Raw genomic sequence first — 17,346 nt, forward strand, 5'->3', positions numbered from 1 at the left:
TTTATAGAACTTCTTGAATGGAAATATAAAATTCCCAGATACGTGATTTTGAAAGTTTGATACCAAACTGAAAGAGCAGCTCTCATCTCATTCGGCCCTTGAGCAGATAATCCCCTGGTAAAACTTTGCATTTTCTACTTCTGTCATTAAATTACTTAAGCCATTGAAACATGGTAGTCTGGAAAGAGATATGTGAGAATTGTATTGTGTTTATAACTAGTAACTTTCTGGATTGGATCTGTTAAACATAAAAGGAGAAAGGAGTTACTTTTAAAGTTCTAAAGCTGATGCATTAGAAGTTAAAAATAACGTACAAGTTCTTAAATCTTCTTTAAATGCAGTTGCTTTACTGTTACCTAGTACTAGTACCTATAGAAACCAGTCAAGGAGCTTTTCTACAATAGTTGTAAGAATGTAAAGTATGTCAGTTGCGTGTGTAAAAGGTGAATTTATTGAATATTTGCTTTCCTCTACTTAGAAACTCCCAAAAGTTAATAAAGAACTTGCACTCAAACTGATTGAAGAAGAAGGAGAAGACCAACAGTTTAGTAAAAAAAGGAAACAAAAGGTGAGCTCTTGTTTTGGTGAATTCTCTAGCTGGGAGCACAGAACTAGCAATGTTTACAGGATTCCTTTTTGTTTTTGTCACTGTTTGGCCAAACAGATTCAAAATACCATTGTTTCTTATACATGACTTCTTCTGGTAGGTGGCTTTAAGATGGATTTGACTGTAGCTGCAGCACAAAAAAGGCCATATAGTAACCTGAAACTAAAAATTAATAAATACTCCCTGTGAAGGTCATGTGGGTTTCATAGGACTTCAGCTGCTGGGTAATGCAGCCTCAATACCACAGCTGTTCAAAGAAGACCTGTTGTTTGCACTTGGTTTTGGTTTTTTGGTAGTAACTGTGACAGGACAGATGTTATCTATAAAATTCAAGGTACAATTGCCTTTTTTTGTGTATACAGTTAAATATATTTTATAAAACAACTGAAATGGTTTGCTTTTATGCAACAGGAGTTGGTCGGGATGTTAAAAGTAATCCATTTCTCTGCTAAGAGGAGTTTTAATTGAGGAAATGGGTAAATGTTTAATAGTTAATGGGAGCAGAGGCTTTTTATAGGTAGCACTTCATAGGTGCTCATTCTCACAGGAATAGCATTCATGAAAGGGAGACACTAGCTGCATGTGGTAAATGAAATCTTAGTGTGTGTTAGTAGGAAGGATGATCTACTAAAAAGGTGATGGTGAAACTTAAATGCAAGCTTAAGCAAGTGGTAAAATGAAAATGAGAGTTCAGTAGATGGGGACTGGTTTGTCTTGGAGTACATAGAGATTGTGTTATTAAGTGGACTAAATAGAGTGTGTATAAAAATGTACATTCAGGTTATTTTTTCTGAAACAGTATTAGAGTCTTGTGACAAGCAGTTTATTTTAGGTTTTTGGATTTAATTTTTGCTGTGGTTGAAATTTACACATTTGCACCATTTTTGTGTTTGAAATTTACTCTTCTTGTTTTCTGTATCCTTAGTTCCACCTTCCTTTTGTTCAGTAACGATGAAAACCTAATGCAGTGGGGGGATTAATATGCTGGTATAAGTTGAGCAATGTTAAAAGATAAGCATTTTCTAATAAAAAGCTATGTATGCAATAATTTTAAAATTACAATAACTGATCTTCTCATAAGATTAATTAGTAGCTTGAACTGTTCTGAATTCACCAGTAGCATAATTTACCTGAGTTTATTTTACTTTGACATGAAGTAAACTGCCTTTTCAATTCTGTTTGTGAAAATAGTGAAGAAAAAGTGTTATGTATTACATTTCCTCTTAAGTATTTACCGTAAAATAATAGTACCATTGCAAGCCAACAAAGACATGTACCCTTATAATTTGTTTTACATGTTGTAGACTCATCCCCATCAGGCAGTATATTTGCCTTGGAGGTGCTGCTGATTAGTCAGTAGATATCAACATGTCTCCAGACTAGCTGGCTGAATGTATGAGAAACATGTATTTGAAAATATTAGTAATTGTGTACTTAAAGTGTCTGTACTGTGCATTATAACAACTCTTGCTTACAGGTAGTTTAAAACAGTCTTTGTAAAAGTAAAATAAGTATAAATCTTGATTTTTTTATTTGGAAGGATAAAGAAACTGACATTCCAGATGCTGGTTATTAATTTTGTTTAATTAAGAAAAAGTGATACTTACTTTGTTAATGTCTGTTTCACAATTGTCTAACTTGCTGATGCTTTGCTTCTGTTCCAGAATCTACCCAGCCTTCTCAAAGATGATCGTTTTAAGGTCATGTTTGAGAATCCAGATTTCCAGGTGGATGAGCAGAGTGAAGAATTTAGACTACTTAACCCACTTGTTTCCAAAATAAGTGAGAAAAGAAAGAGGAAGCTAAAGATCTTAGAAGAACTGGAAGCACAAGGACAGGTAAAATATTTTCCATTTGGATTAAGAAAACTCCATAGGCTTTTCTTCTCTGTTCCACTCTTTCAGACTTTTCACCCCAGAAGGATGGAGGCAATGCAAGAATGTCTTAGCTACAATAATTAAGTGTGTTTTTTAATTTTAGTCTAGTTTTTGGATGTATTATTGGTTTTGCACAAATACAGGCTTGAAAAACATAAAATATATAGATAGTAACAACTTTGTAATATATTTTCAGCTTCATTTGCTGTTACTGCTGTTGTTCAAAAATTGTAGTTCTCTTCAGCTGTATGTATGTAAAAGCTGTCATGTACTCTAACTACAGGAATGATTTGGAGAGACAATTAGTTGATGATTTCTTATTTTATACTGGTTTTGTCTGCAGGAAGAGGAGGAAGAACCAGAAGGAAAAGCAAGTGATGCAGAAAGTTCTGAGAGTTCAGATGATGAAAAAGGCTGGGTTGAAGAGGTCAGGAAACAGCGCAAGCTTTTACGCCAAGAGGAAAAACTAAAGCGGCAGGAAAGGCTCAAGGAGGATCAGCAAACATTACTAAAACCTCAGTTTTTTGAGATTAAAGAAGGAGAAGAATTCAGAAGCTTCAAAGACTCTGCCAAAAAGCAAAAATTAATGAAGTAAGACTAATGTTCCTATTTTAGTAGGTGGGGGTGGATGATTCTCAAGTATTTCCCTACAGTGCAGGCCTGTGATGTTTTGGTTGGAAGTACTTGCTAGTAAAGCTACATTTGGTGATCCAAGGGTAAAGTGACATAGTCGTTGAAAGCTTTGTTTTATAGATAAACAAAACACTGTTTGAAGTAGGACAGAGACACAACACAAGTGAAATAAGTAAGATATTACTGTGTCAGATTGGGGGATCCATTACTCAGTGTTGGTGAAGTGCTGTTCTCACAGGTAACAGTGATGTCTTACAAGACTGCTTATATTTTTCCACCAGTGTCAGTATGAGGTTAACAGACTGTTCACAGATGATGTTTTTCATCTGACTATCTAAAAGGGTTTAGAATGCTTTGTGAGTAGTCACTGTTTTGGGAGTAGGATCAATATGGGTCAACATGGTAAAAGAAAAATTGTTTTATCTGGGTGTTTTTATGGCATATAGAAATTTTCAAAATCTACACTGTTCTAATAATGTCAGGACTTAGTGTTTCTGTTTCTCTTTTTGCAGTACAAAATACCAGGCTAGGAGAGTGTTTGTTAGGTGTAGCTTTTTTTTTTTGTTTGGTTCGGTTTTTTTCATTTCCTTAAATTGATGATCATCTGAAATATTAAGTACATGGATAAGCATGTCAAACTAAAGGAAGAGCACATTAAATTAAAGCACATGGATTTGAGGTGCTCAATGGCTGAAAATCTCATTGATTTAGTGTTTTTCAGAGGTGAGTTGAGCCCTTCAGAAGATGAGATTTAATAGCATTTTATTGTTTGGATTAAACCTTAAACTCATTAAACCTTTCAAGACAGTGGCTTCAATATTCTTGCAGCACAGCTGGTGCAGAGCAGAATTTTGGATAATATTGAAAATGGGTTGTTGGGCTAGATGGATCTCATAATAAACATTTTGGTTTTATTTAGAATGGCATTATACAGTCAAAGGAAAGAAAGTGAGTAATATAACAGAGTTGTTTCTTTATGTCACTAATGACTACAGTCTAGTCATTTTATGATGAAAATTTTCAGGAGATACATAAAGAAGCACTTGATAAAATTTCAGTCTTTTAACTAGAATGATCATGCCAAATGGATTTTTAAGTATTAGCAAGACAGTGTTCCTGTGGTAGTGAGATGATCTATGATTTCCATGTTGTACCTGTAAGACTTCTTTTAAATAGAAACAGTGGTATTTTATAAATAGGGATTTATAGCAGTTCAGCAGAACTGACTGCCATGTTTTCCTTAGCTGTTTTTTGTCAGCAAGTGATTTCACACAGGGATTTTTCTTTGTTCTTTTTATTGAATATACTCATTTATTCTGAACTTTTAATTTCCTTAGGTATTTCCATTAATTTTCTTCTGATTATTTTTCCTTTTTTTCTTTGTTCCAGAAGATGAAGCAGCTTTTTAATTTTATCAGTTTTTCTTCTTTGTCAAGAGAAAATCTACTGTGGATACTCTGACGAAGTATTATAGGTCAAAAATACATTTTTTAACATTATGATTAGGTTTATAGTCATACTAGCTGTAACTTGGAAGGAGCCTGAAACTCTGGTCAAATGACACTGTGTTTTCAGTGCAAGTTAAATACTTCATTAAGAGGCTGTATGACTGCAGCCTACTCATATACTGTTCTTTTGCACAAATTCAGTTGCTAAGCTCCAAAGCAAATTTTGTTCAAAACATGGAAGGCTTAAATGTGAACAACAGTGTGGAAATTCAGTTAAATAAGCCAAGACAGTTGTTAGGAAGAGAAACATTTAGAAAAAAAAAACAATGTGACAGAGGACAACATAGATTCTTTCATCTGGATTTAAGGGAGAAAAAGAATTACTTCACCCAGGAAAAGCAAAAGCAAATACCACAGACCTGTCCTGTAGATGAAGGAATATCAGTGATGACATAAACCATCAAAAGACTTTTAACATGCTGCTTGTGAGGAAAGAAGAATCTGTCTTGAGATATGCTGCTAATAGTTACCATCTCTGGTAGATGCATAAATGTAAAAAAAAAAAAAAAGGAGAGGAATTTGAGGACTGAATAGGATGACCCAAAAAATTAATATGGTAGCATCACTTCCTTTGTTTTCTGAGTTGCTGTCATTGAATTTACTTACATGGGTGTTTTTAATACTTGTCTGAGCAATTAGCTCTATACTCACTGATCCCCTTTGTGTTCATCCAAACATTGTTCTCAGTATGGAGTTTGGTGTTCCTCAAATTCTTAGAAGAAATTTAAAAATCAGCAGCTGATCTGTCTCATATAATGCATATCTAATACGATTTTTTAGTCGTAATGATTTAGCCTGTGTTGTGAGCTAAGTTGTTTAGTTAGTAAGCATTTTTATATATCAGAATTTTATGAAGAAAATAAATATGTTTTGTGCTGGCCTTATTCAGTGATAAGTAGTCAGCATAAAAGTAATTAATTCAAATAGCATACTGAAAATTGGAAAGACTGTAGTGGCATGTACAATCTGGTGAGACTGGCATGTTTGTCTTTGATTTGATATATCCAAATTACGGAATGATGGTCTGTGACCAATATAATTAAGTACCTTAATACCTTCACTATGCATTTAATGGCTAGATGTTCTTTTTTTCTCTAATCATATAATGTTCTACCTGGGGAAACAGTTTATGACTTACATAAAACTGGGTGTTTCTTTTGACATGTTCCTGACTCAGCACAGCTCCAAGCCCAACTTTTAAAGCAGTGGTGTGTATTATAAATTTCTTCCTAGACCAACAGTCTACGCATTTCTCTGTGCAGGAAAGCTGCAAAATTTACTCATGGTTCTATAAAAGACCTTGTTTCAAGTCCATCTATGTTTAATTTTCCCCTTTTGTTCTCTTACGCTTGCACAACAAACCTGCAAATCCTTGCTTTCTTTCCCTGCAACATAAGTTTCCTACCCAGTAACTTGAAAGCAAACCATAAAAGGAAAGGATTTTTATCTGTGCTAAGAGTTCTCTCGATTTACTTGATGTCCCTTTAAAGAGTATGTCACTGAAGTTAAAACATGTCAAAATCAAAAATTATTGTAGTCATATTTTATAAAAAGTATGACAGTTAATGTATGTGTCTTCAGAGGTGGCCAGGAAAGCAAACAAAAGCATATGTAATATTCCTTAGTATTGCTAAAGAGGTATTCCTGTTTTACAGCAGGAAAAGTCCTGAAAAACTGTCTTCTTATAATGAGGAAAAAAAAAACCTGCATGGGTAATTTTTTGTTTGGTTTTTACATTAGGGCAGGGGAATTCACTTCTCATAATGCTGCAAATGTATCCCTTGAATTAATTTGTTGAGGAAGAGGTAAAAAAACCCAAAAACCAACCAAAACAAAAAAAACCCAGCTGTTGTTTGTGTATCAGTATGTACAATTCACTGTCACTTGAGGTCTGCATGTTTTCAGATAAATGGAGCCATACCTATGTTTTTTCAGTAAGATTACAACCCCAAGCATGTTGCTAATATCTACTCATTTTAATTTTTCTCCTGACTGAAGCAGTGTCTAGGCAGTCATGCTAAATAATTGCTGGGTAATAGCCATATTTCTCCAGTTCATTTTCAAAGGGGAGAAAAATGGGACTTCACTTGAATGTAGAAATCCCACCACAATGTTGGTGACTGATCTTCTGCCACAGTTAGCTCTAAGGCTTAGCTTGTCTTTCCGATTCGCACAGATGGAACAAGTTTTTACATGTACTCAATCAAAAATATACTACAGAAAAAAATACAAAGTACCTAGTCATGAGAATTAAAGTAGTTCTTGACAGTAATTTTTCATTGTTAATCTGAAAAGTCTTTGTTACATGAAATGCTTCATTAACCAAAATTCAGTGGACTTCAGAGGCTTCATGCATAGGCCACAGCCATGAGTTCTTCATACACAGTAAATGCCATTGACTTCGCTTGCTGCTATTTTTTTAATATATATATAATCTCTATTTTTATAATTATTTATTTTCCTCTATAAAAATTGTAGAGAAAATGTCTCTTGGCCCTCTTCAGAGGGAGCTAATGAAGCTCTAATAGCATCTCAAATTGCAGAATCTAATTTTGTTTACAGTTAGGAGAAGGTTTTCTAAGCACACGAAGAGTGAGTTTGATCTTACAGGCAATGTCATATTCTCAGAGGGCGCTACTTAACTCGTAGGACTTACATTACAGGAGAAGGATGCTCCATGTTAGGACTCACAGGTGCCTTTAGGGAGGCTGGCTGAAGCCAGTGCTGTCCCTGCCTGCCTGCCTCCCCCCTGAGCTGGAGGCTGTGTGGGAACAAGGTGTTTTTCCACTCCTCAGCTGTTCCACTTTACACCCCACCTTAACTGCAGTCAGCAGCTGTGATATTAAATACCAGCTCACAACCTGGAGCAACTGGGGCACGTCCATGTGTCTTGCTTTTGCAAGGCATTAACTTCCAGTGGAAGAGAGCTGAAAACAGGGTTAATTTTGACCACACCACCTACCCTGTTCTCCACAGAAATGGAGTTTGGTGCCTGGGGGAGAGGCTCTACACCAGTTTGCTTACAGAAACTCAGGCAGTGTGCTTGAAGGCATTTACTGTGGAAATCCTGTCTGGGCCCAGGGTCTGTTTTTATCACATTCTCTTGTTGAATTGTTCTTTTATTCAAAAAACTTCTTAGACTGTTGTAGGCACAGTGTCCAAACAAACATTTGTGTTTGGATTAAGTAGTGAAGTTATTTGTTTGGAGATTATTTAATTCCAGTGTATATTCAAGCTTACTTCCTTCCTTTAAAAGTTTTTACAATTTAGAAATTACAAGGTTTTAAGAAAATTGAATATATCTACCCTTACATTTGTGCAATTTCATATCACCAACTTTTTCAGACATTTCATAGAAAAATACAGCAATAGAAGGGTGTGGTTTCTTTCTCAACTAGAGTTGTGTTGCTTTTTTAGCAGCAAAAACAATGAACTTTATGTAAATTTTAAGTGTTTCTACTGAAAGCAGTATATGGAGGGAATGATTTGAATTTGTCTTTGTTTTTGTTTTCTGAATGTTTTTTTTTTTAGCTATGATATTTCAGCGTTTCAGAGAAATTGAAATTATTTTTGACTGCATTATCAACTTCCATTGTAGTAAAAAGATGGCAAAAATAGGGACTAATATTAGTTTTTCTCTGCAGGAAAACCCTTGAAGATCGTTTAAAGCTTGAAGAAAAACTTGGCACACTCAATGTGTCTGATACCACAGTAGGCAGCAAACAGGCAACATTCAAATTAAAGAAGGTGAGCTATATATATACAGTTTTTAAGATAATGCGCAAGTAACTTCAGTTTTTGCATGAAAGAACAGGAACTTAAAACCGTCAAGCAAATGTCCCTCTTCATTTCTTTATAATCTGCCAACTGTTCAGGTTCTTGCCAAGAGAATGAAAGCCTCCGGTAGTACTCTTTGTTTTCCCGTATTAACTCAGGCAACACTCATAAAATCTTATATTCTGGTGGAAAGTAATGGCTTGCATCTTTTAATAGTTTATTTGCAGAGGTACCACCAGAAGCTTGTGGCCTTGCCTGTGACTCCAGTGCCAGCACTGGTCAAATCTCAGTCTGCAGGTCCAAACGCAATTTAGGGTGCTGCAATTTAGGCTTTCTCTTTGTTTAGCATGTTGGGAGGTCTCAGCATGATAGAAGCAGAGCTCTAAATAACCTTTGTTAATGACCTTATCTAACACAAGTCACAGGAATGAGCTCTGGTCCTATCCTGGTTGTCAAATTCCATATGGAGTGTGTGTAGTTGACTGCTGCCTATTTACCTTTCCAAAGGGTTTTGATTTTACATTTTGTAGGTTGCATTTTGTAGGTGATTGCTTTCTAGTGTAGGGACAGTTAACAAAATGCCTATGTGCATCTGCTGCTGCTGCAGTACACTCAGGGATCTTTTTTACTAGAAAATTGCTTTAGAACTGAAGAGGGGATTCAGTTTAAAAGCTGAAGACCTGTATGAATTGATACTTGACTTGACAACATTTACTTTGGTTAAAATTGGTTATCCTCAGGTAAACATCTTTGCTATAAAACATTTCTCCATACCACTGGTCAAATAGTGTTCTCACTGGTAAAGCACTGTCAGAAAAATGCCTGAGTAGTTATTTGTCACATTGGATATGCCTAAAGGAAAAAAACCCCACAGATTTATTGACTGTACCTTACTTACTTTACTGATTATTATCTGTTTGCAGATGTCCTTTTTTGTTTGTTTGTTATTCCTATATTGCTGGAATTTAAAATGTAGTGACTGTGGAATAAGTTGCAAATTCCTCTGCAGTGCCATGTGATTTTACCAACTGGTAATTTTACCAACTTTCTGGTGATTTTGCCAACTAATGTTGGTATGTTGCAACTGATATATTGGTGTCTTATAGCTTATTAAATGGGCTTGGCAGGGCTTCAAAGCACAGTCTTTGTTACAGTAGCTTTAACTTAAGCAGTGCAAAGCCACAAGGTTTCTTACTGTTGGTGGTGCACACTGACCTGCCACCTTTTACTGACGAAGACTTGGGAGCAGGGTAGACAGACCATCCAGGAAGACTGACACAGCAGTGGTTCAGAATGCCAATTTTACTTGATTCCATCAGATAAGATACAGCTTTGAGGGTTTTCTTTAATTATGGTGCTTCTATCATTTATGGATTTTCTCTTCCTCACTATTTACTGATACTGCTTTCTTGAAATACGTACGCTATAGTCATGTACATTAAAACAATCTTTTAAAATCTAATAAAGAAAAATAATGCATCTGCAGTGGAGATATTTTCTCCTATCAAGAGAACAACAAAGTAAGACAAGTCTTCACGCAAGTAAACAAAGTCTGTGTGTATCTTTTGAAGTCCTAAGGAATGGAGCAGGGAGAGCTAGGAGGAAATCATGCTATGCAGTCTTGGTATCCTCCTTTTCAGATGAAGAGTTGGAGTTGACAAGCCAAAAAGGGGATTTTAGTGTCACTTGAAATGTCAGCTTCTGCTTTGTGATGCCCTTTCCTCAAAGGGCAGGTGTATTTAGGAGTAGGTGGAAAGATTTGGTAGGGGAGAGAATTGTCCTTCCTTAGGGTTGGTGTCACTTCAACTCCCAAGTCAGTGGAAGTGGGGCTGAACTTGGCTCCTGCAAGTGTGGTATGTTGGCAGCCTCCTGATGCCCAGCTACCACTGACAGATCCAGTGCTGAATCTGTTTGTCATTCATATTTCACAGTTTAGTTTTCAGGGAATTTGAATATGGTTCCTACAGTGTGGCAGCTTATTTTTCAATTTCAATATGCTTTATCATAGCAAATAGATCTAACAAAATAACTGTATACACTACTGTACTATGGAAGACCATTAAAAACCCCAAACCTTAAAATTTCTAATGCAGATCAAGGTCATTCAGTTTCAGTACATTATGAGCAGCTGTCAACGTGAACTTAAGTAAGATTGATCAAGACTCTTTCAGAGCAGGTCTGGAGACAGAAACTACCTGTTTTTTCAAATAGTGGGTTTCTTGTTGCTCTGCTTACAGTGAAAATGGGAATTCATAAATTTCATCAAACTCTTAAGACTAGTAGCTTTTCTGCCTTGACACTAGCATGGGCTGATTGCTACATTTGATAAATTGGTTTGTATCTCACCTCAGCCAAAATGCTGTCCATGCAAGCAAACCTTCTAGCTCAGCTTAAATGGTGTGTGAATGGGAGACTGGGGGAGACAAGCTGACAAGAATGCTGTTGGTTACAGAATGAGATGCAGTGGGAATGCAGCTGCATCCACAGTGGTAATCCTGTCACACTGTCAGTGCAGTTATCCTGGGCTGCTTGAAATAGCTCGAATTGCTGGAATACTTTTTGACATGGACAATTGCCTGAGCTTGGCTAGTTCAAGTTCTGCTAGTTACAGTTTATGATGACTTTAAAGAGCTTTAGTTTTTCCAAAGAAAATAGTAGTTTGTGGCTGTAAGAGCTACTTCATCTACATGGTACATCAAAACATCTTCCAACATGTTTTTGATTAAGAGAAGAAACATTAATAGAGAATGTGCAGACATGTAAGGAGCAGAGGAGCAGAGACGTAACATTATTTTCATGTAGAAAGTCCTTCTAGAATTGCATACAGCATATCAAACACTTTCAGAAACTCCTAAGAACTCATTTTAGGGAACATGTATGCTTCAGCAAATTTAACTAATTGTTCTGTCTTTTTAAAATTGTACAATACTAAGCCTGACAGATTTAAAGTAGCATTTGGACAATACTCTTGGGCACACGGTGTGATTTTGGCCAGGGAGACTCCTGGGATTGGATTCAGTGATACCTGTGGATTTCTTCCAACTCAGTTTATTCTATTCTGTGATTAAACTTGAAAACATTCATTAACCAAAGTAGATACTAAGTCACCACAAATTGGGATTGATGTTCTTAAGGGTATTTAAATATAAGTTCTGGAGTGTATTGTTAGGCATTGTTTTTTATCTGAAATACATTATTCACTGCTTTTTAATATCTTTACGTTAAACATTTGCTCTGCAAAAACTTGGAATGATAATGCCTAAGGATATCTAGAATTAACAGTTACAGTCTGACACAAAGTACCACGGGGCATCTAATGGTAACACTTCTAGATTTGCTTAATGGGATTCTGACTTGATATATTGATAGTGGGATAACGAGTGATGTGTAAATTTACAGGAACCTGAGTCTATTTTTGTTTTAATATTCCAGTCAGAGCAGCAAAGGAAGCAGCAGGAAGCTGAGAAATTACATCGTCAAGAGAGGAAAACTCTTCGGCGCTCTGCCAGTCATCTCAGGAGCAGACGTGGAAGAGGACGACTATTTCATTGATATATGGGGTTTTTTTAAGAAGCTTTTAACCTCATTTTTCATTAGAAAAAGAGACTTTTTCAAATTGGGACACAGTACCAGTGGATTTGTATTTTGATTCACTGGGGAACACAAAACCAGGACTTCCTAAACCTTGTATTAATTATTGAAAAGTTTATGAAAGTTAAAGTACTGATCAAAGGACACTATGAATATGGTCCATTGTGAACTGTATTTGTTCAGAAATCTCTAGCAACTGGTTATTGTGTAACCCTGGATGTTTTCTATATAAGAAATTATGTATACAACAAGGCTGCCTGTCTTTTATTTAACTTAGGAGCTGTGAGTTTCAGTTTCTGAAATCTTTGTGACTGCTTAGATAAAAGATCAAGGGTAAGTTATTTTGTCTAAAAGCTTATCTTTACAAGGGCACAACAAATTTTTCTGGTTCTTGAAGAATGACACACAATTGTATTTTTCAAAAACTGACTTTGGCTTTGTATTCTTGGGTTGACTTTAGTAGCAAGTAGTACAAATGGTTGGCAGGAAAACAATTGAGAATGCCTAATTTGGGTTCCTCTGAGGCATTCTGTAAGGAAACCTCTCATTCCACACCAGTGTACAAAGGGGAAACTCAGAAGGGTACTCCTATCAACTTAGATTTTGTAAATTCAAAACCTGATCCCGATGTTTCTGTTTTGGAAAGCCAGCCGTGGTCCAACATAGATCAAGTGGTATATGTTCATATAACAAGCAGTTTAAGGCCATGCCAGTAGTCTCCTATGCTTCAGAAAAAGAGTTTAGTTAAATAAATTTTAAAAATCCTTGAACTTAGGTAGGTCACTATTCAGTAAATAAACTAATTTTTACCTTTGATCCTAAAGGAACCTTTTTATTGCTTTTTAAAAGCCTTTATAAATTGCCTTGAACTTTGGATCCAACAAGAAAGAGTGAATCTCCCTGTCACTGTAAATCTTTTTAAGCAACTCATAGGTTCTTAAGTCTTTTGCTTTATAAACCAGAGAGATATTAATCTGGTCAGGTCTCTTGGACAGTATTTATAGAATGTTTTCAATTACTTCAGTAAAAGCCTTGGTTTCTCATACCGTGATATTTTGGTTTTGTTGTTAGATGATAGAAAATTAGCCACATGGGTAATTATTTTTTCTCCCTGACTAAATTTTACATGCTTTAATTCCTTCTGGTTTTAACAATATTGTTGCTTTTAGTTTAAAAAGGCCCTTTCACCTGATATTTTTATCTTTAAAAACTTGCATTTTAGTCATCACCTCTGCCCATTCAACTAAAGGATGAGTCTCTCAACAGTTAGTTTTTTACTTCTAGTTGTCAAATTTCTGCATTGTCTCTAAGCTTCTCATGCTTTTTAGTTAGCACAGAACTATCCAGTATTCCAATGTCAGTCTCACTTGTGCTTTTTAAAGTACCACTGTTACTTCTCCTTCGGCACTGTGAAAATGTGAATGCAGTTGTGGTTGCTTTGGGGTATGTCCCTCTTTTTGGAGTCTTGTCTTTTGACATTCAAGACTTTGAAACCCAAATGCAGTGACAAAATTTGTATAAGTGCAACACCTTCCCCCCGGAGCATTATGTTATCTCCTAGAAGCTGTCTGCGTGCAATTCCGGTGTGCTTACGTCGTATGTGGGGCTATGGGAATGTGGAAAGGTTAGCAGTGGAAACTGGCCTTCATCATGGTTGATACAGGGATAGTTGGGGACTGAGTGGAGACAGAACTGGCATTTTAAGAGCAGAAATTTGGCAGAGTTTGCTCCCTCTCATGGTGGGCCTAAATCCCAGTATATTTGATCTAGAGCTGCATTTATGGTTGAAAGGCATCAATCAGCAAAGATTTTTTGGGCTGTCAAGAAACAAAATGTGGTTGATCTGCAGGGTGGTAATGCATTGAGTTGGAAATTGTTAACTTTCAGCTTAAAATGAGTATATTTCTCATGTTTTGAGATTCTTCTGACTGGTTTAAGTCAGTGTTTTGCCTTTCATGCACTTACATTCATAATGTAAGTATTGTGATAGTATTGATTGTGTATTTAGATTGAAGCCTGTATGATTAAAGGGATGTGCTTTGTGCTGTTAGATAGAAGGCACATGCAGACTGTCCTTAGCGTGCCATTTATTTCACCTCAAGGAGGGTTGGGGTACACTTTAAACACCTCCTTCAACCTGCTGGCAATGCTCTCTCTAATGCACCCCAGAACACCACTGGCTTTCTTGGCCACAAGAGCACTGCCAGCTCGTGGACAGCTTGTTGTCCACCAGGACCCCCAAGACCTTCACAGAGCTGCACCCTGGCAGGCCAGCCCCAGCCTGTGCTGGTGCCCGGGTTTGTTCCTCCCCAGGTGCAAGACCCTCAATTTGCCTGTGTTAAATTGGAAACTGTTCCTCTCTGCTCCTCTCTCCAACCCATTGAGGTCCTTTTGAAGGGTTGCTCAGCCTTCTGGGGTGTCGGCTGCTCCTCACAGCTTTGTGCCATCAGGGAACTCACTGAGGAGGCTTCTGCCCCTTTATCTAAGTCACTGATGAACAAGTTAAATATTGAACCTTGGGGGACACCGCTAGTGACAGCCTCCAACTTGACCCTGATTGTGACCTTCTGGGATGTGCCATTCAGCCAGTTCTCAATCCACATCACTGTCCACACAGGGACCTGGCATGAAGCATGTTTAAATTGTTGAGATTGATTAAGCACATTAACAGCAGGTTTAAGTTGTTCTTGAACAGCTGTCTGGGGAAGATTGGAAGTTTCGGTAGAAGCTGGTGTACTATTGTAACATCATTGCAAATGATTTAACTTCATCATGCAACCACAGCTGGCATTTTTTAAGGGTCAGCCTGGTTTTCATTAATGTTTTTCAGTCAGCAATCACTTCATTTTCCATACTGCAGGAATCAGTATTTATCCAGAATTGCAGGGATCCTTTGTGACATTTAAGGTTTGTACTCTTAAGGTAAGTGTGATCAGATGCTGTAGCCTCATGGAAATCCTGATTGTTTCACATTTGTGAGAACTTAGTGGGTGAGAATACTTTTTAAGAACTCACTATAAATAAATACACAGATAGTGGCTAAATACGAGTGAAATGCTGGTGAGATAAAGGAATTACCTAGGTCTGATGTGTCATCTGTACTTCAGGACTTTTTTACTCCACAAGTAATGTGATTTATATCAGTTAGGCTATTAGTCATTCAACAAACATTGAACCAAAACTATTTGTCTGATGTCCTTTCCACAGTTCTATTACCAAGCCAAGAATCATTCTGTGTTCCTGTGACTGGTATAATTGTCTGAAATTAAGAGCATCTACCAATTTAAACAAGAGTGAAATAATTTAATGTACCCCACACTGCTAGTTTTTAATATCTGAACAAAAGAAATGTGATTTTTAAATATTACCCTACATACATAGCAAGTATGTGCAAAATGTGTGCATGTTTTTATGCACACAATGTCCTCAGAAAGAGATGTGATGTTGGATTAAACATATGTAGGTATTGATGTCTGTGTACCTTCAGGTGTAGTGAAGCCTTCCCTGAGGAAGAGGAATGGTTTAATGAACTTTAGAGGACCTCTCCAGCCTGATTACTCTATGAATGTTGTAGGGCATAAGGAGGAAAAGTGTATCATTAATTAACTGGAGTAATTTTCCCCCTTTGTCTCATCCTTCCACTGAATCACTCACTAGTTTTATCTTTTTATCTCTTTCTTAAAGATTAAGTACTTCTTTTGGCATGTGTCCACAGCTAATATATTTTGTCTGATCTTGAGAAGTATGGGGATTTTAAACTGAATGAAAGCACATAAATCTATTAATACATTTTACCTCTTGATCATTATCTCTGTATTTCAAAGCCCATTTTACTCAACAACTGACTCTTTGTGTTGAACATGAAATACTCCTGTCACCAAAATGAACAATTTATAGTAAAACCTGGAGAAAATAACTGGATTTAGCATCACTTACAGTGTATGCAACTGGTAGAAAAGGAATTACTGAATTTTAAGCAATCTCGAGGTCATAGAATCATAGACTCTTTTGGGGTGAAAGGGACCTTAAATGTGATCTAGTTCTAAGCCCCCTACCATAGGCAGAGAACCTTCCACTAGACAGGGTTGCTCAAAGCCCCACCCAGCCTGGCCCTGGACACTGCCAGGGATGGGGAGTCCACATATGCTCTGGGGACACTGTGCCAGTGCCTCACCACCCTCACAGTAAAGAATTTCTTCCTAATATCTAACCTAAGGCCATTCTTCCTTGTGCTGTCTCTATGTTTACTACACGCCCATCTGCAAAGTCCCTCTGTGGCTCTCTTGAAGGTCCCCTTCTATTGGAAGATGCTCTAAAGGTCACCCCAGCCCTTCTCTCTCCAGGCTGAGCAACCCCAGTTCTCAGCCTGTCTTCCTAAGAAATGTTCCAGCCCTGTGATCAAATTACTGGCTCTGTTTTTTAATTTGACCCAGATCCTTAATCCACATGGGCCCTAGTTGCAAATTTCTACTGATAAAGTGACACATTACTTTGTGCTTGTCCTGTAAGTGGCATTTCCATACAAAATACTTGTGAGTATCCCCTGGTACAGACTGATTTGCACTCATGTATCAGCACAGCTAAAATAAGTGGGGTTTTGTACAAGTGAATGAAAACCACAATGACCAAACCATCCATATTCGTGTGAATTCAGAAGTGTATCTGCCTGTTGCTGACTGTTTTTCAAGATCTTCATCTTCTGTTGTTTGCTTAGTGTTTTAGACTATGGAGTATAACCAAGAAGAGAAGATTCCCCCCTGAGCATGTTCAGAAAGGAGTAATTTTTATCATACTCACTGAAAAGTGCTGATTGAGTGCTGAACTTCCTTTGGCAGCCATATATAATTAAAGTTGAAGGACAATAATTTTGCAGTAAGATCAGGTACAAGTTGAAATACTCTCATTCAGTGGGGTTATGCTGAGATTTGAGTCTGCTTACCTATGAAGGCAATTCCTTTTTCCTGGTTAATTCTTCATTGAGTGGGGATAAAAGTAAAAATTCCATTTCCTCATTAAAGAGAAAACTAGGCAGTTGAAGTGGGAAATACCAGCCCAGCCCTAATCAGAATTTATACTCCCAATTCCTGGAACCACCTTTCCCTACAGCAGTTTCTGCCAAAGCTGCTCTCTCACTCTCTCTCCTACTTATTATCTTGTTTGAACATCTGGCTCTCTCTTCTGGAGTGCCCTTCTCTACACTCCATTTTTTTCTGTTGCTATCAGGATCTCTGGTACAAATTTGTACAGATACAGCACAGATTTGAGAATGAGCACTAAAATGGTAATAGACTGGCTGTGTATGGGCACATCTTGAGCAGAAAGGATTTGTGTGAGCCCGGAGATACAGAGAGCT

At 37.1% G+C, this 17,346-nt stretch overlaps 1 protein-coding gene across 2 annotated transcripts in view; it reads left to right on the forward strand.

The window, feature by feature from the left end:
* Window positions 1-13,036, forward strand: part of NOL10 (nucleolar protein 10) — a 49,933-nt gene extending 36,897 nt beyond the window's left edge. For both annotated transcript variants that reach the window (XM_066314802.1, XM_066314803.1), the window contains 5 exons: window positions 479-568; window positions 2,272-2,445; window positions 2,828-3,075; window positions 8,270-8,372; window positions 11,835-13,036. In XM_066314802.1, the coding sequence (XP_066170899.1) occupies window positions 479-568; window positions 2,272-2,445; window positions 2,828-3,075; window positions 8,270-8,372; window positions 11,835-11,954 (735 nt within the window). In that variant the 3' untranslated portion in view covers window positions 11,955-13,036. The remainder of the gene's footprint in view (window positions 1-478; window positions 569-2,271; window positions 2,446-2,827; window positions 3,076-8,269; window positions 8,373-11,834) is intronic.
* Window positions 13,037-17,346: the final 4,310 nt, after the last annotated feature.

Source organism: Sylvia atricapilla, chromosome 3, assembly GCF_009819655.1.
Source record: "Sylvia atricapilla isolate bSylAtr1 chromosome 3, bSylAtr1.pri, whole genome shotgun sequence".
In the NCBI taxonomy this organism is placed as follows: domain Eukaryota; kingdom Metazoa; phylum Chordata; class Aves; order Passeriformes; family Sylviidae; genus Sylvia; species Sylvia atricapilla.